General features: G+C 41.4%; 3 protein-coding genes and 1 long non-coding RNA gene across 10 annotated transcripts in view; 2 read left to right on the top strand and 2 right to left on the bottom strand.

Annotated features, from left to right (window-relative positions):
* EPRS1 (glutamyl-prolyl-tRNA synthetase 1) overlaps positions 1 to 4,994 on the bottom strand; it is a 40,730-nt gene extending 35,736 nt beyond the window's left edge. For all 3 annotated transcript variants that reach the window (XM_068403161.1, XM_068403171.1, XM_068403180.1), the window contains exons 1-2: positions 4,872 to 4,994; positions 2,210 to 2,294 (exon numbers count right to left, since the gene is read on the bottom strand). In XM_068403161.1, coding sequence (XP_068259262.1) covers positions 2,210 to 2,294; positions 4,872 to 4,917 — 131 coding nt within the window. In that variant the 5' untranslated portion in view covers positions 4,918 to 4,994. The remainder of the gene's footprint in view (positions 1 to 2,209; positions 2,295 to 4,871) is intronic.
* Positions 4,995 to 5,077: 83 nt separating this feature from the next.
* LOC137660551 (uncharacterized) lies at positions 5,078 to 20,554 on the top strand. Of its 4 annotated transcripts, XR_011047700.1 has the most exons (6): positions 5,078 to 5,161; positions 5,726 to 5,813; positions 9,035 to 9,147; positions 10,845 to 11,022; positions 11,188 to 11,283; positions 20,299 to 20,554. It is a non-coding gene; the product is annotated as an uncharacterized lncRNA (long non-coding RNA). The 4 variants fall into 4 exon arrangements; XR_011047704.1 differs by lacking the exon at positions 5,726 to 5,813 and having other exon boundaries at positions 11,191 to 11,283; XR_011047699.1 differs by lacking the exon at positions 5,726 to 5,813.
* Positions 6,935 to 21,253, bottom strand: BPNT1 (3'(2'), 5'-bisphosphate nucleotidase 1). Of its 2 annotated transcripts, XM_068395429.1 has the most exons (9): positions 20,851 to 21,253; positions 17,500 to 17,624; positions 14,105 to 14,209; positions 13,754 to 13,861; positions 13,202 to 13,250; positions 12,275 to 12,366; positions 11,075 to 11,272; positions 10,138 to 10,243; positions 6,935 to 8,793 (listed from the first exon to the last, which is right to left on the bottom strand). In XM_068395429.1, exons 2-9 carry the CDS (start codon positions 17,614 to 17,616, stop codon positions 8,645 to 8,647), a joined length of 924 nt encoding a protein of 307 aa, XP_068251530.1. In that variant the 5' UTR covers positions 17,617 to 17,624; positions 20,851 to 21,253; the 3' UTR covers positions 6,935 to 8,644. The 2 variants fall into 2 exon arrangements, with proteins under 2 accessions (XP_068251530.1, XP_068251539.1); XM_068395438.1 differs by lacking the exon at positions 17,500 to 17,624.
* An 86-nt stretch (positions 21,254 to 21,339) lies between these two features.
* IARS2 (isoleucyl-tRNA synthetase 2, mitochondrial) overlaps positions 21,340 to 25,073 on the top strand; it is a 33,203-nt gene continuing 29,469 nt past the window's right edge. Inside the window, exons 1-2 of the mRNA XM_068395420.1 lie at positions 21,340 to 21,607; positions 22,158 to 22,280. Coding sequence (XP_068251521.1) covers positions 21,365 to 21,607; positions 22,158 to 22,280 — 366 coding nt within the window. The 5' untranslated portion in view covers positions 21,340 to 21,364. The remainder of the gene's footprint in view (positions 21,608 to 22,157; positions 22,281 to 25,073) is intronic.

The raw sequence follows: 25,073 nt of genomic DNA, 5'->3' as shown, positions 1-25,073 counted from the left end.
ATGAAGTTTTGAAGCTAAGGCTTCAAAAATAACCATTAAAATAAAATTCAGCACCTGAAACTAGTGATAAACTTTTCGGCTAACTAGCTGACAGCTAAATTTCAGCTAGTTAGCTGAAAAGTGTGTCACCAGATTTTAACTGCACTCCAAAACATAGCCTAGAAAAATAGCAAATAAAATCTTCTCTCTTGTTCAAGTCAAGTCATTAGAACTAATGGCTTCCCGAAAAAAAAAAATCAAAGTCTGAAATATCCCAAGTGAATTTCGAGTCATGCCAAAATAAGATAGCTTCAGCAGAATTGATGCCATGAAATCCATTTATCAAAAGCATTAGTTGAGATATGAGTTCAGCTGATGCTTCTCAAGTTACGGATACACTTTTAACAGACTTTAAAATAGGGAATCAATTTTTAAAATGATTGTACAACCAAGCAAGAGAAAATTAATGCAATATTGAGGTTTGGAATAACTTCTTAAACATAATCCAATGCCAGGAATGAGATGACACTAATACACAAAAAATTCCCACACTGCCTAAACTGAGAAAGGAAAATGAAACCAAAATCTGACTAAGACCACTTAAGGGGAAAACTCTCAGGCAACTAAAAAATATCCAATTAACTCTCCTATATATGCTGTATCCAACATTTTAAACAGAAAGCAGCATTTGCAACCAGTAAAACAATCATTATGACTGAAGTCTGTGAATGATCCTGCGCTTTGATTTTTTGCAGAAATATGTATATAGTGACAAGCTCTTTCCCTAAGGTTAGAAGACAGTGGAAAATCTCAGTTGGTGTTACTTTATGAGGATCAAGACAGGATCTCCGCAAAACAACATCAAAATACTACGTTGTTTTTGTAACTGTTCTACAGACATGCAGGAATACCAATTTAGGATGCATTGGTGGCTTTAACAGCATCTTCTACTGCAATAGCTCACAAAACACGAGGTTGTCAGCAAGTCTGTGAACAATAGATTTTTTTCCCCTCTTCTTTCAAAAAACAATCAGTATTCAAAAACTAAACTGATAATCACTGATTCCAAACTCATCAAAGCGTTAATATACTTTAAGTTAGGATTGCAGTGTTTATGGGTCAAAATATGTTCCTGCCTGTAGATATCAGACATCAGAGACTTCCACTGATATGTCAGTGGTACTTAAGGTATCAGGATATCTTCTCTTGATATATCTGGTTATCCTACCTGATACAGGATCTAAGATGACAAGGCAGCTTCCCAAAACTAACAGCATTAGTCCTGCATTTCTGAGAGATATATACACACATATATGATCCTTCTCGGATCATAAAAACCACCTTCATGCCCCAAACTTGAAAATATTTATTCCAATGGCAGAGTATTTTTAGGATTGACAATAGACTTCTACAAAAATTTCCAAGATTCTTTCTACAGGATGCAGATGGATACACTGGATAGCATGGCATAGTTAATGAATCATAGAATGGTTTGGGCTGGAAGGGACCTTAAAGATCATCTAGTTCCAACCCCCCTGCCACAGGCAGGGACACCTTTCCACTAGACCAGGTTGCTCAAAGCCTCATCCAACCTGGCCTTAAACACTGCCAGGGAGGGGGCAGCCACAACTTCTCTGAGCAACCTGTTCCAGTGTCTCACCACCCTCACAGTAAAGAATTTCTTCCTGATATCTAATCTAAATCTGCCCTCTCCCAGTTTAAAACCATTCCCCCTCGTCCTGTCACTACCTGCCCTTGTAAAAAGCCCTTCTCCCGCTTTTAGCACTTTTCTAAGATAACATCATGCTTTCACTTATATGCAGCAGTGAGCCCAAAATAATGCCATATAAACCTTTAAAATTCATTTCACCACATATGTACAAATTCAAGGAATCTTATGTACCAATCTTGCCTAATATAAAATAGCCTTGCTTTTGATAATCCATGGCACATCAGAGAGGCAAATACCTAAACAATAAAGTGACTGGAACAGCATAAATGATTAGACATAAGTGCACGCAAATAATACCAGAGTTCTTTCCATAAAGATCTAGTTTAGAAAATATTGTAAATGTTTGTCTGTGCTACAAAGAGACATCAGTAACGCAGTGATGAATAAAGCTGTATTCTTCTCTTCCTCCTACCTGAAAAGGTTACTGCCAATGTTACAACCATGTGATTCTTAAAACTGCTGACCCAAAGCTAGAAGGAGAGATGCAAAGTCACTTACTCGGACACACGGAGGATGGTTTCTTTGCCTTCTTCCACTGAAATTTCAACATCATTCTTCACGTGCTCCACCGTCAGCAGAGCTCCTTTAAAAAACAAGAGAAAAAGATACTGAACTTTCTTCCAGGAAAGGCATCTTTCATAGTAGCAACAAAACAGTTACATTTCTTTTCAAATAGGACCAGGTGACTGAACTGGCTCCTTCAAGTAAGATTGGCCAGGGAAGAAATCAACATTCAATCTCATATGCAAGAGGTTTCTTATTCTTGGCAATCTTTAGAGCTTTAAATTGATAATGTCCAGCACACAGTAACCTGCAGTGAGCTCAGCAAATGTCAGCAGCAATACATTTTACTTCCTAAGAGTGTTGTAAAAATTAGTCCTGTCACCCAATATATACAGAGAACATAATCAAATTGCTTTTGATTATTGAACAGTACAGTAACACACTCCATCCCAGCCTAGACTTATGCATCAAAGGAGATTACTGAATATACCAGTACTTTCTGAACAAGGATGAGACTACTTTTAACCTGATTTAATGTTTATGAAAAGATTATCCATTCAAAATCAAGAAACTCTATCCATGAAAAAGCACAGAAGCTTACACAGGGTTTTCAAAGTAAGTAGTTCACCAGTGACAGTAAAGGATGGCCTCTAGAAATAGAAGAATTATTTAAGTTTTTAGGCTACATTATCAACTAGAAGACAGCTCTGCCCATATTCAAAGTGGCTTGACGCAAACCTGCTCTGATCTTGATGCTCTACAGCACACGACACAGTAGCTGAAACAAAGCACCGAGCTAACTTGGCTGTATTTCTGGATTGGCTCTGGTCCAGATTCAGCCTGCTGAGCGTAAGTAGAGGAGATTGTGTTCTTTTGCTTTGCTCAGAAGCACGTACAAAGACAGCAAGCTTTTGCATAGGCAAATATTACTTAAATGAAACTAGCCAAAGGACTATACTCTAGGTCTTGAAAGGCATCTAACCTGTTACAGTCTTCATAGTGTGCCATGCACTTTATCTTCCCAAGAACAACGCACGGACTACCCAAGGCAGATGATGTTGTAAGCTATTAATACACTGGCCTAAATACAAAGCACTGGAGCTAGGAATTCCCTAGCTCTCACCTCTGCTCAGCTGCAAACCCTTCTTGGGGCATTAAGCTTTTATCAACAGTAAGTCAAGGTTCTTCTTCCCACCCCTCAGTTATCCATCTGTGAAAGTCATGATGGCATCCCTTATGCAATACGTTTGTAAAACATGTAAGTATTTTAATAATGTGCCTGGAAATGCTTTGAAAATTACACCTACTATGCACACCAAACTATGTAATTAATACTAATGACATAAAAAGCTACTACACTTTTCTCAGAGCACAGCCATGATGAGTAGTACGAAGTAGGAACAAGTAGGATGAGTGTGCTTGTCTTCTTGATACAAATGTTTACCACAGTGTTTCATCTCCAATATGTAATATTTCTGATATAATTAGGCAATCTCCTGAATTAAATCTCTAGTGCCACGTTCCAGCTAACCAAAAGAAAAAAATCCTCCAAAGCCCCTAAAGCCATGCTAATCGTAGCTCATATTGTATCACAGCTTTTCTAGCAAATCAGTATGAAGAACTACCAGGAGAAACATCATTTAAAACATATATGTTATTATACCCTAAATCAGTAGTGATGCAAGTTGTATTCAACTCTGAAACGCATTTGGAACAGCATGAAAAAGAATGTAATAAACTAAGATGAAAAACAGGAAGAAAATGTATTTTGAATAGTTGTAACAAAATGGAGAAATAGCATGGAATACACATAAAAGGCTGTTTCCATACGGCAGAATTTGTTATGAAGGAGGTTCTCACATTTTTAAAGGCAAAATAACATCGAAGGGCAGTAAACAACTGAGAAAGCAAGATTTTGCAGTGCAACTTTGAACCAGTTCCTCAGACGAGCCGAATTTTAGCAGCAGGTTAGAACTGACAATGACAGATGCCAGCAATTAGGCAGAGCTCACAAACAAGCAATCTGAATTAGGGCTGCCTTGAAAACTTAGCCTCAACGTGCTAAGTCACTCGAGGGGTCTACCCATGTCTTCCCATGAGTCAGTTTCTTTACCGTAAATTATGTCAGCTGCCGGCAGCTGCCACACGGCCCGAGCAGCGACCCGAAAACCAACCTGCTGGAGACCACCCGCCCCGAGGGCGGCAGGACCAGCCCTGCCCGATCCCTGCAGACCGGGGCCGGGCAGGCGCGGCGGAGCAGCCGCTGCAGAGCCCGACACGCTGGCGGGCTCCCGGGCCGGCGCCTCCTCAGCACCTCAGGTGCCAGCGGGGCTCCGCGGGGGCCAGCCCCCGGCGGCGACGTGGCCCCCTCAGCGCCAGCCTGCCGGGCACCGGCCCCGCCGCCCCCTCAGCGAGCAGAGGTTCGCCCCGGGGCCCCGCCAAGGCCGCACCGGGCACCCGGCCCTGGCCTGCAGCAGAGCCGGGCCGCGGAGGGAAGGGCGGACACGGGCCCCCCCTCACGCCTCGCCCGTCCCCGCACGCGGGGCGCCGCATGATGCAACACGGCGGCCACGCACGGCCGGCCAGGCGGTGAGGGAACAGCATCCCGCTGGGCCCCCCGGGGGAGCGGGGGAAGCAAGGGCCAGCCCACACTTACCGAGCGGGGGGCTGCCCGCGTTGACGGTGAGGCTCAGCGCCGCCATCCCCGCCACCACCGCCGGCGCCGGAACCAAAGGAGAGGGCGGGGCGGGGCACGCGGCGCCGCCAGCTCGGCAACGGCCCGCTCGGCAGGCCCCGCCCCAGGCCCCGCCCCCGCCGCGGGGCGGGGCCGCGCTCTCTCGCTTCCGGCGGGAGGAGGCATAGAGGCCCTGTCTCCGTAGGAGGCGGTTGGGCTGGAGCTGTAGCTGTGCAGCCACGGCCCGAGGTCCGCCGGGAGGAGGCTGTGAGGTTGGAGCCGGACGGGAGGTGGCTGGTGGGCGGTGCGCAGTGCGCAGGGCACCGCCTGCGCTAGGTGAAGCACTGGGGAGCGGCCCTGTGCGGGCGCTCGGCGGAGGCCGCCCTGCCTCTGAGCGTCCCGTTGGCCTCAGCGGCGGGTGCAGCCCGGCGGCGGGAGCGGGGCCGGGTGCCGGTGCTGCTCCTCTCACCGCTGCCCCGGCGATTAGGCAGAGCCTTCCCGAGAGCTCTGCAGGGGTTGGCTGTAAGAACTCTCGAGCTAGATATCTGGCAGCAGCCGTAGGGATGGCTTCAGTGCCTTTGCTGTATATAACGATATAAACAAATCAACAGTGCACAACATACCGACACGTTTGAGTGCAGTGGTTTGACCCGTCTGTTTTTGTAGAATGTCACTTGTTACGTTCCTCACAAATAGCAGATGTTGCAGTGGGTCAGACTAGTCTTGGAATTAATTACAAAAGTGCTGTGTCAGCAGTTTTTCCCAGGACACAGACTCAAGTTCACATTGTTGCAAGGACAATGCAGTGTCACTGTGCGCTTTTTTTTCCCCCCTAGTCTATTTTATAGATGGTACTATAGCACCCGATGTGCTAGCAGAGACGTTCTCAAATGCTTGATTGGTGGACCGGTGCCATTTTGTGCGGTGAGCATTGTGGTACAGCCAGAGCGTGACTGCACCTTACGTGCTGGCTATTATCCTTGATTCCTGCTACTGGATTTTATCTCAAATTTCCTTAATAATCTCCTGTGTTAGCAGTTTTACAGTTTCTGTAAGCATGGAAAATGATTCCATATGTAAGTGTCTTTACACATCAGGTAGAAGCGGGCATATACCGTGTGTGTTCTACTCCTGTTGAGGTAACTGTAAATGAGCAGAGATAAATTACAGCAGAATTAGAAAGGGGCTTATGCTGAGGAAATTTTCAAACATACAGCAAGTTTCAGATGAAAATAAGGATATAGAGACATAGATGAAGATTACTAACAGTGGGTTCTGTACTTGACTTTGTATTTTAATGATTACATAGACTTACTGAGGCAGGTTTTGTGTTGCCTCTCATTCTACATATTATCTTAATGTGTTTTGCAAATTCACATGCAGATTTTGATGTGAATACTAAAGCATGCCTATCCAAGAATCCTGCAGAAGATAAACGTGAGAATTACGTATAATGGAGGCAGTGAAATTAGATTAAGTTTGTACTTGCTATGTGGTTCAAACTTCAGTGACAATCAATATGTGGAATGATTAAACTTATAATGGGTCAAAATATTAAGGCAGCTCTAATTAAAGCAGGCTGAATCTCTCTTGCCTGCTTATACTACTCCTGCACTAGAGGAAGGAGAAGAAAGGTAGGCTATAGATGAAAGGATTAGAAGCATGTGTTGTTCCTATATATGCAGCTTTAATCCAGTGTAATGATAGCACTGGTTGATGATAATAGAATGAGGTAAGAGATAATCTTGCGAATTTATCTGTATATGTTATGATAAGATGACCTCACTAAAGAAAGAGCTTCCTTAGATCATTTTCCATGTGTCCACATGGAGATACTGGGAACACTTTAGCAAGAGTTACCTTGTTCATCTCTTTTGGTGTCAAGATGTTCCTGCTTGCTGGAAATAGAGCCAGCTTTAAGCCAATGAAGTCATATTGGTATTACCCTACTATGAGTAAAGGATCTAATCTAAGGACTCTAAGTAAATTAGAGTTGTTAAATACCTTGTGTGATGAAAGGAGAAAGAAGCAACTCAAACACACTGTTGAAAACAGAATTTTGAAATTGTCTTCTGTATAGAAAACATAGCTTTTTGTATCTTGAAGTTCAGTGCTAGCTTAAAGATGGTTTGAGTGGACCAAGAGTGCAGTTACTCAGAGGACTTAATCTTGTGGGCAGGGAGGAAGTGAGAATGGGTGCAATGCAACTTGCAGGCTACTTTGCCATTCGTAGTGTCAGCAGAGGTTAAGGCAAAAAACATCATGCTGGGAGAGCTTAGGCGTTCAGTCTTTATGTAAGCAAGCAGCTGAGTTCAGGCACCCTCCCTGACACCGCAAGCCTGAGAACCTGACATACACCACTTTTCTATCCACACAGGGAACAGAAAGCAAAGTACAACTATGTGTTGTCCATTGAAACTGGTATCTCTTCATAGTGTGCCTCAGTATGTGTCACATTGTTAGGGAAAGGGAGGCCCTAAGACTCCTTAATTTGAGAGTGAGGGACTTTGGTCACTAAATCTGGAGAAAAGAAAGTACATAGGGGCCCTGCTGGTTCAAGATACTCCAAAATCCTAAATTCAGCTTCAAGAGACTTCATCCGTTTTGGCTAAGGTTGCCAATTTTAGCTAGTCATATGTAATTTACTACTTGTTTTCTTTTGTGTTCAAGTGGACTGAACAGCTGAATCCTGCCTTCCTAACCCTCACACATATGGGAAAGCTGACTGAAATGGGCTCTCTAATTATTAAGTTCATTTTAGGTGATCTTGTCCCTTGCTCTCTCCCCTCTCCTAGCATGCCTATGTTCCATAGGAGGAGGAAGTGGTAGTGTCAGGTTCCTCAACTATTGGGGCTGTTGAAAAGGCACCTGGACTTACTTTCTCTCAAAATTTGGACATCAAAAATTTCAAGTTCTGGCATTTCTGTTGTCCCCATGTATGACAAAGTTACCTAGGATGCCCAGAGCTCTCCAAGACTGAGGTGGCATAGACCCTGACAGAGACATTTCAGATCATCAGAGAGGTGCTGGGATTTCTTCCCCCTGTTGCAGTTTCCTTGGGTTCTTCTCAACTGAGGTGTCCTGAACCCTGCTGTATTAATGTTTCACAGATCCTCAATGGATCCAGTGATCCAGGAACCCCTGTTTGAGACATCAGAGGCCCAGCTGGACTGTGTCCTGGCTCCTGCAAAACTCTTGACAACCTAACTTATCACAAATAGCAGTCTCGGGCATCCCAAAACAGAGTGCAGATCAAAAAATTCAAAGATTCACTTCTAAGAATCAAAACTTTCAACTTTATAATAAATGGGCTAACCCATCCAGGCAAATTCTTAGTCCATTTGTCACACAATAAACCCTTGTTGACTACATACAACAAAAAACATTGAGCAAGATCATGTAAATTACTTAAAACAATTTTGTGCCCTGAATATTAAGATGATTTTTGGACTGTAGTATTATGTTTAGCAGTATATTAAGCACAGTCATGAAGAATGAATACTCCCAAAGAATATAGAAAACAACTATTGAAGAAATGTGACTGTTTTGATGTTGTCTGCTAAACATAGCAAAACAATCTGATCTAACATATACCTAGAGATTCTGTATGTGATTTTGAAATTATTGAACACTGTAATGTAAGAATTCAGTTCAGATTCTAAAAAAAAAATTTCAAGCTCAGTTATCTTCTTTCTTTCTTTTTCTCCAACCTCACTTTCTCAGCCTTCCAGGCCAAGTGAAGATGCTTTACTGCTTTAAGGCACAAGAGATTGTTTAACGGTGTTAGGAATACGACTGGCATAATAGTCATAATTTCTCAAAGTGGCAAGGACCCCAGCTGAATTCATGTGTTTCACTTCCTTGTTATACTGAAATGAATTTCCATGCATATCAGTTATCTTGCCTGCAAAAAAAAAAAAGAAAAAAGTTATTCCAGCAAACAGGCGTTGGACAGAGATAATCTATTTTAGTAGTACAAGAGATGTAACTAAAAAAAACAGACAGTCTTTGGGGTACACATGCCTGTCTTCAGATGTAAAATATCTTTGCTCCCAGTTTAAGTGCAACAGTTTTTTTATTGACTGAAATCAAATAACTAATGGTTTTATTTTCTTTCAACAATACTTAAATTCCATGTGTTTCAGGAAAAGGAAAACATCATCTCTCTCAAGGATTAATTAAAATGCTTCCTGAGTAGTTTTTACATTGGCCGTTGACGAGAAGGAAAGAAAAATCCTCAGCTGAAGTAAAAGCCAGGGTAAGTCTATACAACAAACTCTAACATTATATAGAAATACCCCAGCTAGTTTTAAATGAACCTCTAGAAACCACTTAGCAAGAGCAACACAGCTCTTTATGCAAGCTAATGTAACCATGAGATACCTACATAACAAGGATGCTAAATACAGCACTGTGCTGCCCCAGATTGGTTGCTCTTTTGTGCCTGAGCTAACCTGTTTAAAGCTATCCCAGTTATCAACACTAGAGACTGCAGAGGAGTTAAATAATGTCATTATGAAGCCTGTTATCCTTGCTTGACAGAATTTACGAGATCAAACCCCACAATTTTAGCATGTGGTGATAAAAGGTCTATCAATGTGAGCCGTAGAAATAGTATAATACTACTTATATTCAAATTCTTGTCAGTGAGTCTTCTCATAACTTCTCTAACACCTTATCCCCTAAAAGGTGAAGTGGCTTATGTTGGCTGGAGACCACTAATTTTACTGAATTACATGAATGATTCAATTTTGGAGTTTGTACGTCTGAGGAACAACTGCCTGATTTGGCCTATTTTTGTTGTTTTAAAGAATTCAATGTCTACATATTACATAATATGTTACTAATAATAAACTACTATATCCAGTTAGTAGGACAGCGTGATTTTACTGTGCAATAGTAGCCAAGAGAAAAAAAAGCCATTTGTTTTGAAAATATTAAAATTAATATACCCAAAATTTTGGAATTTGCTTTTTTAATTATTTGACAGTTATTGACTACATTAGTCCAAGGCAAAAGAGATCATATCATGCTTTCCAGAGCATAATTTGCTGCCCCTTTAGAGTTACTGTTGATTTCAAAGGGCTCAAAGCTCCTAGTGAATAGTGACTATTTAAAAATACATACATACTATCATTTTTCTTTCCAAAGACATGTTTTGAAATTCTTTTTTTTCTATGAAAAGTATAAATAACTTTAAATCGATGTAGTTTCACTTATCTTGGAATTTTGAATGCTATTAACTTACCTCCCACAGCATGTAGAATAGCTTCAGGTGCACATGTATCCCATTTCTTGCACCCAGGACTGGCAAATACATAAGCAGATGCCTTGCCTTCTATAAGTTGAATGATCTGTTATGAATAGAGAGTGGCAATCATTGCAAAGGATCTAGGGATTTAGAAATGGGTAAAAATACCACCCAGAAACAGGGATTAGATCAGTTTATTCTATGTACCAGCCATTTCCTTTCCAATATTACAAGAAATTATATTAAGATTTAGAAAGCTATACTGTATTACCATGCTGCATGATCTATTTTTGATTGTTATAAATACAGTCTATAGGATGAAAATCTGCTTTTAGTTTCAGAAACAAGAATTACCATCTTGTCCAAGTACTAAAAAATAAAGTGGAAACTATCTCCATGTTGTCTTGGTGCCATTTTGAGCCTTGCACATGTTGGAGAAAAGAGATTGGAGAGTCTGTTTTTGACAACCATGACAAAACTAAGCTTTCAAAACTGCAGCAAATGAGTATTCCCTGTATGCAAAGAAAGTTTGCAAAGGAAATATCACTGTGTGCTTCTCCTATTTTTATTCTTTGGTATGTGCTGCTAGATAGTTGGAACAAAAAACGTATTAACATGAGCAGGAGCAAATGTCTAATAATTATGATTAAACTGTATTTCCATTTAGTCATTCTGGTCTTATAACTTTTTATTTTCTCCCCTAGAAACAGAATTCTGGGGAAGATGGACCTCAGCCATGACCAGCATGGCCAATTCTCTCTACCTCACAGCCCACTGAATGCTAGGAAGAGAAGTTGTGCTGGGGAAGAAGGAGGAAGTCTCCTGTACATGCATGCAAGCAAGCAAATGGTTTCTTTAAAAATTCTTTTTCTTTTTCCAAAGGTAATAAGGTTTCTTTGTCCCAGTAAAAACAAAAGATTTGGAGTTTTCATACCTTGTTTCCTGCCCCTCCAACTCTGATGACACTGTCTGGGTTCAAGGCACTGATGCAGTCATTTACCAGGGTACTGCTGTGAGAACGGGTGGTAACGATGATGTGTTTCCCAGCAGGTGCTTCTGTGAGCTGAAATCCAAAGGCACCTATGCCCAGGACTCCCCAGATTGTCCTGCCCAACACAGCATCAGCTCCTGCCTACAAAACAGGTACACGGGTCCAGGTGATGGTTAATCATAGTGATCTGCATTTAAAGCACAAATGGAAAGGAGTACCTAGAGACATCTTTGCACATCAGGGAGTATAATATTAATACTGGGTTATATATTTAAACAATGGCACTGAAAAAGAACTACTCTAGAGCCCAGAGTGAGAAATTGGCTCTCTTTCCCTCTAAGGCAATGATATCATTTACCCTCTTCTTATTTGTGACATTGTGGTGGTGCATTACATTCTGCCTTCAATGACTAACAAATTAATATTTGTATATTTCTGTACTTCAGGCACAATCTGTAACTGAAAATATCTTGTCATTCTAAACGTTTCATCATGCATAATCACACAGAACATATAGAATCAGCTGACGAAATACATTACATCAGCTCAAGTTTAATTAATCAGGCTGTGTCATGAGCTTTTCCCCCCGTCTCACAGATAATACTGAAATAATCTCCAAACATGTGTTGGAGATTGGCCTGTAGGTTGGCCATCCTGGACTTACACCTGAAACCTGGCCTGATGCACTCTTAACACAGCTGTCAGTGACAGGTGCACTCGGTTTACTTAGGGCTGCAGATTTATGGCAGTTACCACACATCACAAATGTACCTATTGCATGGATTTACTAAAGAATTTCTAGCAAAGACTGCAAAAATACCAATCTGTACTTGTTTTACAATATGTACTTTATGTACTGTAGTAATAGTACATATGTAGTATGGTACATACGTGATGTACATTGTATTAGTGTATTACACAAGCGTCAAGATTCAGTATGGCTGTTAGTGGGTCCCTGAGATTCAGTTCCTGGAAACCAACATTCAAAATTGTATATATTTCATGAAAACAACACCACCTTATATTACAACATTAACTCCACTACACACTGCGTCTCAGCGGAAAGTACGCTAACTAGAAACGGCTGAGAAGTGACAGTTAGAAATCACCTAATGCTTTTAAACAAATCAATGCATTTAATACCTCGTAGTTGTAATATGGCTGATTAATAACTCCTGCTATTGCTTTGCCTCCATAAGCAATTCCAATAAGAACCGTTACGTGGTCAAGGAGACCTGTACAGAAATAATATGAATGTAGTTATCCTTGAAAAAGAGAAAGTATATATATAAAAAAATAAACCTTCAATAAAAGCCCACAAATTGATATGCAGGGTATTATCTTAGAAATGAAAATACTAATCAGGATTTTCAGGTGTAATAGGTTGGTTGATACAATTTTTTTAGTCATTTACCGTTGAGGTCTGCAAAAAAAATGCCCCAGATGATAGACAGAATTCTCTTGATAGAACTATGTTATAATTAACACATATGAGAAAGAAGTTTAAAGATACAACTAAATAGCAGTATATGATGATATTCTTCTATAATTGTGGTGTGAATTTTTTAATAGTATTCAAAACTAGCAATTTGTTGACAGTTTTACATCTCTTTCCCTGAAAACGGGAAAAAAATCTGCCTATAAAAGATGCAGCAGGAGGCTAAAGTGAGGTTTCAGCATATTGGTTTTGGAGATTTTTCTTTTTTCTTTCTTCATTTTAGGGTCTTTTCTATGGACATAAATTAGGCTTTGCTGAAAACAGTTTTTTCCCATAACTGAAGAATTATGATTTAGAGGAAGATGTTGTTTTATTTTGAACAGGCTACAAATACAGTTGTGGTATCTGGGTTGTTTGAAGAGGAGGATGTAAATGTAATTGAGCATATTCCTGTGCAAATGGGAGATTTAGTCCCTCAATTCAAATTACATGCGAAATGGTACAGAAACAACATCAGCCTTATGAAACAATATTGTATGTAACTTCTATCATAAAACTGTTTGCATGTACATGCTACTTTATTACATTGCTCTAATTTTTTTTGAATCAGCAGAATTAAAAGAGAAGCCAACCTTCAGTGTACTCCTTGGTTCCATCCAAGGGATCAACCCATATTACAAGCTTTAAAAATAATAAAAAAGGAAAATTAACAAACACAAATCATGTAAATTACCATGCAAAGTATATATTTTACTTTAGTGCTTTTATTTCCTTATGGCAGTAAGGAAATAGATTCAAATTTTTAACATTATGATATGACTGAAGCCTATAATAGTATTTTACACAAAAAAGCTTAAAAACTGACTGGAACTTCTCAGCAAATATAATTCAGAGGTATGAAGGCTTAAACTGAACATGGAAATGACATTACTTATGTCTAAAGTAGATTCCTTCCAAATAAATTTGAATCACAAGTTGTAAGAAGCAAATTCCCACTTCCCATTATTGCATACAGGGATATGCGGCATTGCCAGCTCTGGAGGTGTGATTCTCATGGCTACACCAAAAAGAAAAATTGGCAACATTGAAATAACCTTTTTTCTTAATACATTCTTACCTAAAATCAATAAGTAATATAGATAAGAGTTTAAAATATGAAGACGTGTATAGCATTACCACATTACCTCTTCCTCTTTAATTCCTGCGTACTGAGCAGGACAAGTTTTCTTCAGTATTTCTTCACAGTGACCATCTTCAATTAATTCCTCAGTTACCTCATCAGTGGGCAATTCCTAAAAAAAGGATTCTCAAAATTATTAGAAAAAGGTGTTGGACTAATCTTGATTTGCTTTAGAACTGTGGATTTGCTTGCAGCTTATTTGACAAAGCTAATGTAATGGAAAGATGAAATGGGATGGAAATAAATTATTTTAAAAAAAAAAAAAAAAAGATTATTTCCTAAAACCTGCCAAAGCAAATTCCACTGCAAGTTACAGCAAGTTAAATTGTTAGTATGAAATAAATTAGGTACTTACTTCTTCTCCTATGATTGTCACCTTGGGAAACTTCCGTGCCAGGGAAGCACAAATGCTCATTTGTACCAGTCGGTCAGCTTTGGTCTGCAAGTCATTGGCTCCAGTCTGTCAAAGGATGGATAGGAATTGGTGTATTTCCAAACTACAACAACAACAACAACAAAAACCCCAGTACAACGGCCCATATGTCACTCAATATCTACCTTGTAACGATAAAGAAGTCTAATTTGATAAATCCTCAACCTAGTAAGTGATGTTGAGAGAGGCAGGCTAAAAACTGAAAGAAGCAGAGTTTCCCTGTACACTCCAGAGCTAAGATAGGCTGGTATGATATTAGAACAATATTTACATGCTGCGTTCTTCTCATGCACTGGTGCAACTGTACTGAAAATGTATTTGTGCAAATACTACACTATGTACAGAATAAATTAATACAAGTATGAACCCAGATATAATACAAGAAGAGGGAAAAGCAAAAACTAAGATGTGAACAGGAAAAAATAAATATTTTAAGGCTCACCAGAGAGACATGACAAATTAGGAAAGAGGAGAAATATAGGGAAGGTATTAGTAAAAGGTGCTTTCAAGGTCCAGTTAATCTAGCTTGTTAAAAAAAATAATGGAAACAATTACAATGTATAAACTTCTAAATAGTTAGCAGTTGCTTATTCTAGCAGAGAAATCCAGAAGCTAACCAGTGAAATTGAACTGGACAGTAACACCCATACATTTTTTCCAGCAAAAATTCTAGAGAGGAAACAGTGGATTTGGTGTCTCAAGATGACATGGAACAATGACTGAAAGCCTTCACAAAAGATGCAGTGTAGCCAAACATATGTTGCAACATGGGTTACAGTAATATCTTCTTAAACATTAATAACCTGCTATATAGTGGAAGCGGGTAATTTATGAATACTTTCTTGCCTTAATCTTTAAGTATCTATGAATGGAGGAGCCCTTTAGGTATGGAGACAGAATCCCATTAAGAAATACTTCTGTTAGCACTGGAATTAAGAAAGCCAGTTCATCCAAGGATTTGCATCTTGGTTGAATCAAACAAAAATTTTATTTTATCTGCTTGTATCTTATTTGGTGACAACATGAAAAATGTTGTATCCAGCTACAGAAATTAACCATTTCTGTTAATGGATTCTAGACAGGAATGGAATAGTCTGTCTAGAATCATGTTATGGGTTAATTTTTACATGCTCAGAACCTAGTCTGTCCCTTATCCAATTGCCTATTTTTATGAAACTTGATATTTTTTTTGAAATTTCTCTCTCATCCCCTAATAAATTTGCTTGAATTTGGCACTGAGTTTAGACTCGGAAAGATCAAGTCATTGCAGAGAATGTCCTTTGTTCCAGAACACCAATCTAATAAAACAGTATAAAGTAGTTCTTCAAAACAGTCATCACTAATGTAAGAATGGCTGGACAAAATGTCTATCTACTAATTGGGGTGCTGGGGGTGGGGGAAGCAAAAATGCTACAAGGAGAAGCAATATAAACGGAGAGCTTAGAGTTGACTGGAGAAAAGCAAGCTCTGGACATCAGGAGAGGAAGGAGAGGAGCTAGCTAAAAATTCAACTGTCATTGAACTATTTTCCTCCTCTAGATAAATAGATGGGAGGTCAGTGTGTCGAGGGAAAAGGTGGAACATTGTCTTCCTAGCTTTTCTAAAGCTTTCAATAAGGTCAGTTGGAATTGGTCTCGATGTTTGCTGACTGCAGCAAGAGGATGAATGATGAGAAGCAGCACTTTCTGTTCTTGTGCATCTCTTCCCTGCAGACTGCAAAGCAGAGGCACATAGAGGTTCTCTTTCTTGCATTCTTCCTCTTTTTTCACCAGCCACCTTTGACAAGAGGTTTGCAGGAATTCTGAGATCGCTAGTCCCTCAAACAGGAACCTCTTCTGTTGGTCATTGTTTTCGATCTAATTTTGTGTGTTTGTAGTATTCATTTAAAAGAAAAAGCATGTATAACCAGTCTTATTTAGAGCCAATATCACCTATTACTTCTGATCATTTTTGTTATACTGTATTTACAATCATTTACTCAATTGGTTACAGAGTTAAAATGTGTTCATTTGCCGCTTTTATTATATTAGAAAATGATTGAGCAATGCATTTCTGATTTACTGGGAAATAATTTAACACATGTTTTTTAAAGTGAAACTGAATTAAATGGATAAAATCCAGCATTTACTTTTAGTTAAAATTACCTGAGCCTTGCTGGACTCTTAAAAATAAGCTTAATGGAACTTGTTGATGCATTTAAACTTAACTGGTTAATCAAACAAAGTATAGAGAGTGATTCCTTTGTACCTCTGGAGGTACAAAGTATTTTAAGGCTTTCTTGTAGTGAAGCTGCATTAGTTTTTCCAAGAACCTAAAAGGTTATGTGGGAGAGTATATTCTACTTACATGTGTCTGAGAATCCTGCTATGCATCTAAATACTTCTGAAAACAGAGATCATTACTTTCCAGGGTTTTTTTTAGTTCTCTCTACACCTTATTTTATTTGCTTAGAAAAAAAAGGAATAAGAAAAACTTGCAGAAGTTTTCATAGTGATTAATATAACTGATGAAATGAGGAAAAAATCTTTTCGCATCTACTGTCTGAACTGACAACAGAAGTCATAAACAATTAGACTTTTTTTCACAACTGGCTGAAAGTGCTGACTATCAGCAAAATATAAATACCAGCAATTACTTCAATGTAGACACCAAAAATAATACAGATACTTAATGCAGTCCATAATATTGTGACATAACCTGTAAAGCTAGAATTAACATAAAAATTTAATTCCACCTATTCTAGCATTGTTGTCAAAACAAAGATCCTGGCTCGTCAGTGCAGCTTACTAACTTAGAGCAAATTAAGAATTTCATGCAGATGATTGTAATTTCATTTCTGTTTTCTATTTAGAATTGAATTTGAAGCTCCGAATTTATTTTGAAAACTGTGATTTACAGTAAAATCTAAGGTTCTCTTTTGTTTTAAGAAACTAAACACTGATTTATCCTAATCCAAAATTCATCAAGGGCACAGTACTTTAAGCTGTACTACAGATGTTAGAACATAGGTGTAAAAATTGATGGGAGAATACATTATTATGAATTCTGACATGCTATCCAAAGCTTGTGTCTTGTGAGGGGAATCAGGACAAAATTATGATGTGTTTCTCTTAAATGTCTGAACATTTTTTTTAGAAATATGGGTCAAAAGACACTTCTCCAGTGCTCTTTTAATTTAATAAGGAATATTTCTTGCATCAGAGAGGTGAGGACTGTATTTCCTTCCCCAGTTGCTGATCTTCAAAAATACCACTTTGACCTGTATCTAACTCAGCATTAATAACAGAAATTAAATTGGAACAAAGTGAAAGTAATACCTTCTCCACTATCCCCAGATCTCCTCCAGCCATTACATTTCTAACAATTGTTGCAGCTTTTTCCGCAACGGAATATGCAGATGCGACCACACGCATGAGCAGAGCTGGAGAAGCCATACTGAATGCTGAAAAGAAACAAAAAGCAAACTTGTACATTTCTCTCTTCAAGAGAAGACAAGAAGGAAAATATTTTACATAACATTCCAAACAGATACAGTTTAAGCTGAGTAGGAAGGCAAAAGTGGGTTACTGCCAGTGAGTAGTAATGAAGCAAGCTTTGACTTTTTTAAAAATACAATTAACAAACACAGAGATATAAAGCTATTTTAGACATAAATTTTCAAATATCCATGCTCTGTCTGACAGTGAACCCAGTTCTCACTAAAAGAAAATCTGGCATTAAACAAGAACAGCAGCAGCAGCAGAAACTCAGTATCATAAAGGTTAAGAAAAAGTATAGTCTACACCCATTACTCATTTTTTGTACATTTTGAATATAAATTCATTTTTTTCAGAACTGAACCAATAGAGTTGGTTTGTGCCTAGACTCAAGTACAAGGCTACCAGACAAGATGGCAAGAGAAACTTTACTTACTAATTTTTTTTGTTTAAATATAAAATAAGCTTTTGTAGGTGGCCTAATGGTGGACACAAAACAGGCTAACGATATGCAGATACCACAAACACTGCACTTGTATGCAAAAGTCTGTTCATCTCAATTTTACCATTCTTTCTGTGTTTCTTTAACTTCTCTTGATTTCTTTAAGGAAACGCGTAACATCTTCCTTCCTCCTCTTAACACTGCGTGTGCTGTCATTCTTCCTACGGTACTGTCTGCTACGTCTGTTCCCTGGCACACATGAGCGCAATTCACTATGCCTTCAGTTCCCAAATAGAAGAATAACTATCACTCTTCCGAAAGGCTAGCGATCATCCATTCCTCCCAGCTTTTCTCTAGCTCAAGAAAAAGAAGTATCGATAGCCACGCTGTATTCTTTAAAATACAGAACTAATTGCTTTTTATATTTTCCTATTGTTTTTTTTCTATTGGTGTAAATTACATGTTTTTTGGGCTGGGCTCACATGTATGATGTACTTCCAAGTAAACACTTGAGCACAGAGCTAGAAAAAAAATACAAAAGAACTCATTAATCACCACAAATAAGATGATTTATTAGGCTTCCCCCACAATATTTGCAGCAATTTCAGCAAGTATTGCGTAAATGGCAATAGGTCATTGTACCACACCTTCCTTTCTTGCTTGAGAAATCTACTCAGTGAAGTATAATATAATATAATGAGGTGATAAGTCTAGCTACTGTAGATGATATTGATGTGACCTCAAGTTCACATCTCTTTACAGCAAAGGCACACAGCAATGTTAGAGGTATCAAAATCCCAAATTTAGCTGGTTTAAGAACTTTTTCAGCATTTTAGAAACACTGTACAGGTATCTCTAAAGTCAGAAGATCACTGAAGCTAAAAGAGTGATTGTGTAAGTACATTCAAAAAGCGCCATTGCTACTGTTAATTATTATTTACTGTCACAGATGGGATCAAAGTGCTCTGGAGTCCTGTAAAATAGCCAAGGTCCATACCCACATGTGGTTTGTCTTAGACTGGCAACAATGGTTACAGAGGAAATTTTGGAAACGCTACCTGTGGCAAAAAGCAGCTCTCAAGCAATTGAAAGTCGTAGAGCAAATATGTGTCATAACACATGGGAAGACACATACTATTTTAAGTATATACCATCATGTGAAACAAGTTAACAGGAAGGAAAATTTTATGTTGTTCATTCCATACTGAAAGTATCTGGAATACGAGTACTTCTGAGAGAGAGTAAAAAAAAATAGCATATTAGATGGGAAGTTAGGGTTAAAGAATTGAGCTCAGAAGAAGATAATTAAGATTTTATGCTCAGCTTCTCATTCTTCATTTGACCTTTTACTGCACATTTGATCCTGCTTCATAAAATGAGGTTAAAGCTTACTTAATTGTTTTAAAGGCTCGGTTTATTACATGTTTGCATAAAGTTTCAAAAGCCTCAGAAAACCATACAGAAATAGTATCTTACATTCTTGAAGCCTGACCCAAGGTGTTTCCTGGGCACGTTTTTCTTGGAAATTCTTAAGGCAAACAAGTCTACTTTCTTTCTGTAGTGAACTTGCCCAACATCTCTAAGCAAACCTTAAAATTAAAATATTTTTATGAAAAACAAGATTTATTAAGAGAAACTGAAATGGGACATTCAACACCCTCTTAACTAACGAATGAAGTGCAAAGTATGTTATTACTGCAAAAGGCACCTTATATTTCTACAGGGCTGCATCTCCTGCGTGGTACATTTTCTGGTGTGTTGGGGCTTTTTGGTTAGATACGTGTGTGTGCTACTTGGCCATAAGTTTCTCATCTCTGTAACTTTTTTATCTCAAATTAACTAGTTCATTTATAAGTTTATGGCGCATTCTTTCTGATGAGGGCAATGTCTAATGTATACTTCTGCAATACTTTCAAGAATATATTGCTTGCTTTGGACAAACAAGTCTGACTCTTAACAACAGTGTACAGGTTACAAAGATTGCACAGCAACTATCCCTCAGTTTCAATTTGCATATTATTTTCAAAACATACCTTGTCCTCCAAAGACCATCCATCTTTTCTCCTAGCCTAGCAATCAAATTGTTGAATATAATGGTTTTAACTTGACAAATCACTTTGCTCTGATACCTACTAAAATAAATGAGCACTCCAGTTCTTGTTATGGGTTTTTAACTTTGAAATGTTTAAATATTACAGGATGGCTGCAACTGATTTATCAAAATGAGTGCGAAGGATTTGTTGGTGTTGCTGTCTCAGTGTCTCTTTGAAAGCGTACCCCTTTTCAAATTTATAATTTCACCTGGTGAAAGGAGGACACGCACATCACGCACAGCGTGCCTTTAAGTGCAAGGGCTCAACTGCGACTTCTTCCTCTGAACTCTGCAAAGCCCAAGCCACTAGAGCTCCCTATTTCTTTACAATAAACTTTGACTCACGTTTAATAAAAGATAAACTTTCCATTCTGCACAGTGTAAGCAAACAGCGTGCACCCAGCAGCAGGCTGGGACTCGCAGTGGGAATGCCTGGGTCCCGCTAGGGTTCACCTACAGACTTCCAGTGGGAAAGGGCTGCGCTACCTCATCTCACCAAACTGCTTTGAGGCCTTTTGAGTTTATATTAATAAAACAAAACAAAGCCTGTTCCTGATTCCCTTGTAACGAGGATTCCCGGTGAAGCGTTGCCCCGTGTAAACCGGGGTGGCGGTGCTGACCGGAGCGGCTCCCCGTGCTGTCGCCATCGCTAACTCACCGCCTCCAGCCCCGCTTCTCCCTCGATCCCGGCCGTGTCCCTTGTACTCCTCCGGCCACCGAGGCTCTCCCTCTCTGCGCCCGTCACCGGTCACCAGCAGCGCGCCGGGCGCTCTGAGCTGCCCGGGAGCCCTTCCCGGTGCTCCCCTGGACAAGCGAGGAAGTAGCCGAAGGCCAAGCCCCGCCGGTCACCTCCTGCAGCAGCAGCCTGCAGCTCCCTGCCCGCCCGCCTCCGCGCCGGCTTCTGCAGGAAGAGCTCGCTCCGATCGCGTCAGGGAGGCCCCATCGCCTTTACAAAATAACCTGGAAACGCCCCAAATCCTTCAGGCTGCGGGGCGGGCTCAGGCGCTCCCCCGTCCCCCCGCCCTCCCCGTCGGGAGGCCTCCGCGGCGGGAGGAGAAAAACGCGTTGCTGCGTGACATGTCCCTTCCCGCGGCTCGTCGCCGCCGCCGCGCCGCGCTCCGTAGCGCAGACGGAAGTGTTTCCCCCGCGCGCGGCGCACGGAGCCCGTGAGGATGTTTGGGGCCTGGCGGGCGCCGCCGCTGGCCCGGGCCGGGGCGCGGGTCGGGCTGCGCGCCCGGACGGGGGTCGCCTGGGGCTGGACGCGCTCCGCCGCCTCCGAGGCCAACAGCCGGCAGCCCGTGGCGGAGAGCCAGCAGGACTCCCAGTACCGGGACACGGTACTGCTGCCGCGCAGCCGCTTCCCCGCGCAGCTACCGGGGCGGCTGCAGCCCGAGACCGAGCTGGAGACGCAGCAGGTAGAGGCCGGGGCCGGGGTTGGCTCGCCCGGGGGGGTGCGTGCCCCGAGGGGGGCGTGGGGCGAGGCCTGGCCCGGCGGCGGAGCCCCGGCCCCGGGAAGAAGAGTGGGGGTGGCGGGGGGCGGTGTGTGGGGGGGTACGGGCCCGGCTTTTGCTGCAATTGCCTTCTTGTAGGTCGGGGCTTTGGCGGGTGCCTGGCCAGACCGTCAGAAGGTGGGTGTCGGAGAGAGGCGAAGAGCGCCGGATCTCTAGTTATTTATTTATTTGTAATCTGGGTACTCTGAAGTTTGCTACAGTTTTGTTTGGAGAAAGAGTAACGACCCTCCTGAGAGTGGAGAGCCAGAAGAATCACGTTAGGCTCAGTGTTGTGCGTGTCTTGGACTTTTTAATACATTTAAACTACTAATGTCCTCAGTTACAGGGTTAGAAAAGTGAACTCTCTGTTTTTGTTCGTTTGCTTTTATTATGTTTTACCATCTAGCCAAAACCCAGACTCCCTGGAAGTGCAAAGACCTGTGATAATTTCGGTGTTTTCATGTTGTCCCTGCAGAAATGTGGTTTTTCGGAACTATATTCATGGCAAAGGCAAAGGAAAACAAAGCAGGAATTTTGTCTGCATGACGGACCACCTTATGCCAATGGAGACCCTCATGTTGGCCATGCATTAAATAAAGTAAATATTTACTTGTTCATACTCTACTGTAGTTTTGAAGTGGTGAATACTTCTTATAACATGCTGTGTGTTCTCTGTTCTTATTTGAATCAATAACACTTTAAAGTGTTCAGTATTTTGGTAGATGGGGCTTTTAAAAAACAAACGCTGTGGTTGCATAGATACCATATGATGCTTTGATGACATAGATACCATACCATGACATAAATAACTGTATACCAGTATATGGTACCTATATGCTGAGTGTTCATTTACGAGGCTGAATGTTTCAGTAAAAAGAGGACATCTTTTTAGAGAAAGTCCAGCCTGTAATTCATTCCTAAGCAACATTAAATGCAGTTTATTTGTGTATTGAACATACCACCCATGCGCACTTGGGTGAATGTTATATTTCTATATGTGTGTGTATAATAATGTTGCTGTAATGCATGGTTGAGCTGTGCCTTGCTATTCTTTTTTCCTTTGAGTATTTTGTAAGTTCGTTCTGTTGCATTTATTTTGTTTTATCTGGGTATCCTCAATGGAACCACGATGACTAAATGTTACACAGAATCACAGAATCACAGAATGTTAGGGATTGGAAGGGACCTCGAAAGATCATCTAGTCCAGTCCCCCTAGACCATATGGTCTAGGCAATCCTGCCCTGGCAGGGGGACTGGACTAGATGATCTTTCGAGGTCCCTTCCAATCCCTAACATTCTGTGATTCTGTGATTCTGTGATCACACAGGAATGCGTCCAGGTGGGTTTTGAATGTCTCCAGAGAAGGAGACTCCACAACCTCTCTGGGCAGCCTGTTCCAGTGTTCGGTCACCCTCACCGTAAAGAAGTTTTTCCTCATATTTATGTGGAACCTCCTGTGTTCCAGCTTGCGCCCATTGCCCCTTGTCCTGTCAATGGATGTCACTGAGAAGAGCCTGGCTCCATCCTCATGACACTTGCCCTTTACATATTTATAAACATTAATGCGGTCACCCCTTAGTCTCCTCTTCTCCAAGCTAAAGAGACCCAGCTCCCTCAGCCTCTCCTCATAAGGGAGATGTTCTACTCCCTTAATCATCTTCGTGGCTCTGCGCTGGACTCTCTCTAGCAGTTCCCTGTCCTTCTTGAACTGAGGGGCCCAGAACTGGACACAATATTCCAGATGCGGCCTCACCAGGGCAGAGTAGAGGGGGAGGAGAACCTCTCGTGACCTGCTAACCACACCCCTTCTAATACACCCCAGGATGCCATTGGCCTTCTTGGCCACAAGGGCACACTGCTGGCTCATGGTCATCCTGTTGTCCACTAGGACCCCCAGGTCCCTTTCCCCTACGCTGCTCTCCAACAGGTCTGCCCCCAACTTGTACTGGTACATGGGGTTGTTCTTGCCCAGATGCAGGACTCTACACTTGCCCTTGTTATATTTCATTACATTTCTCCCCGCCCAACTCTCCAGCCTGTCCAGGTCTCTCTGAATGGCTGCGCAGCCTTCCGGCATCTCAGCCACTCCTCCCAGTTTTGTGTCATCAGCGAACTTGCTGACAGTGCACTCTATTCCCTCATCCAAGTCATTAATGAATATATTGAATAGTACTGGTCCCAGTACCGACCCTTGAGGGACTCCGCTAGACACAGGCCTCCAACTGGACTCTGTCCCATTGACCACCACTCTCTGGCTTCTTTCCTTCAGCCAGTTCACAATCCACCTCACTACCCGATCATCCAGACCACACTTCCCCAGTTTAGCTGCGAGGATGCTGTGGGAGACCGTGTCAAACGCTTTACTGAAATCGAGATAGACCACATCCACAGCTTTACCATCATCTATCCACCGGGTTACGTCCTCATAAAAGGCTATCAAGTTGGTTAAGCATGACTTCCCCTTGGTGAATCCATGCTGAGTGCCCCTAATGATCCCCCTATCCTTGATGTGCCTAGAGACAGCACCAAGGACAAGTTGTTCCATCACCTTTCCGGGGATGGAGGTGAGGCTGACCGGTCTATAGTTACCCGGGTCCTCCTTCTTGCCCTTTTTGAAGACTGGAGTGACATTTGCTTTCCTCCAGTCCTCAGGCACCTCTCCCGTTGCCCACGACTTAGCAAAGATGATGGAGAGTGGCCTAGCAATGACTTCCGCCAGCTCCCTCAGCACCCGCGGGTGCATCCCATCAGGGCCCATGGATTTATGGACGTCCACATTGCTTAATTGGTCCCTGACCCAGCCCTCATCTACCAAGACAGATTCCTCCTCTATCCTGACTACTTCTGGGGCCTCAGGTGTCCGGGGCTCCTCAGGACAGCCTCCAGCAGTATAGACAGAGGCAAAGGCGGCATTCAGTAACTCCGCCTTCTTTTTATCCTCTGTCTCCAGGGCCCCCACCTCATTCATCAGTGGGCCTACATTGCCTCTAGTGTTGGCTTTACCTGCAATGTATTTGAAGAAGCCCTTTCTGTTGTCCTTGACCTCTCTTGCAAGGTTTAATTCCAAGGAGGCCTTAGCTTTCCTAGTTGCCTCCCTACATCCTCTGACAACAGACCTATATTCCTCCCAAGTGGCCAGCACCTCCTTCCATGATCTGTACACCCTCTTCTTCCACTTGAGTTTGCCCAGCAGTTCCCTGTTTAACCATGCAGGTCTCCTGGTACCCTTTCTTGACTTCCTACCTGCTGGGATGCTCTGATCTTGAGCTCGGAAGAAGCAGTTGATGGCTTTTAAAATATAAATTTCAGCTTTGAAGTATTGCGCCTAAATACGTTTGGATACATTTAGATCCAGTCCTAAGAATGACAGCATTACATATGCTACAAAGT

Source organism: Nyctibius grandis, chromosome 1 (assembly GCF_013368605.1).
Source record: "Nyctibius grandis isolate bNycGra1 chromosome 1, bNycGra1.pri, whole genome shotgun sequence".
Classification (NCBI taxonomy): domain Eukaryota; kingdom Metazoa; phylum Chordata; class Aves; order Nyctibiiformes; family Nyctibiidae; genus Nyctibius; species Nyctibius grandis.
The sequence above is the reverse complement of the archived record's forward strand: the minus strand, read 5'-3'. Positions and strand labels throughout refer to the sequence as shown.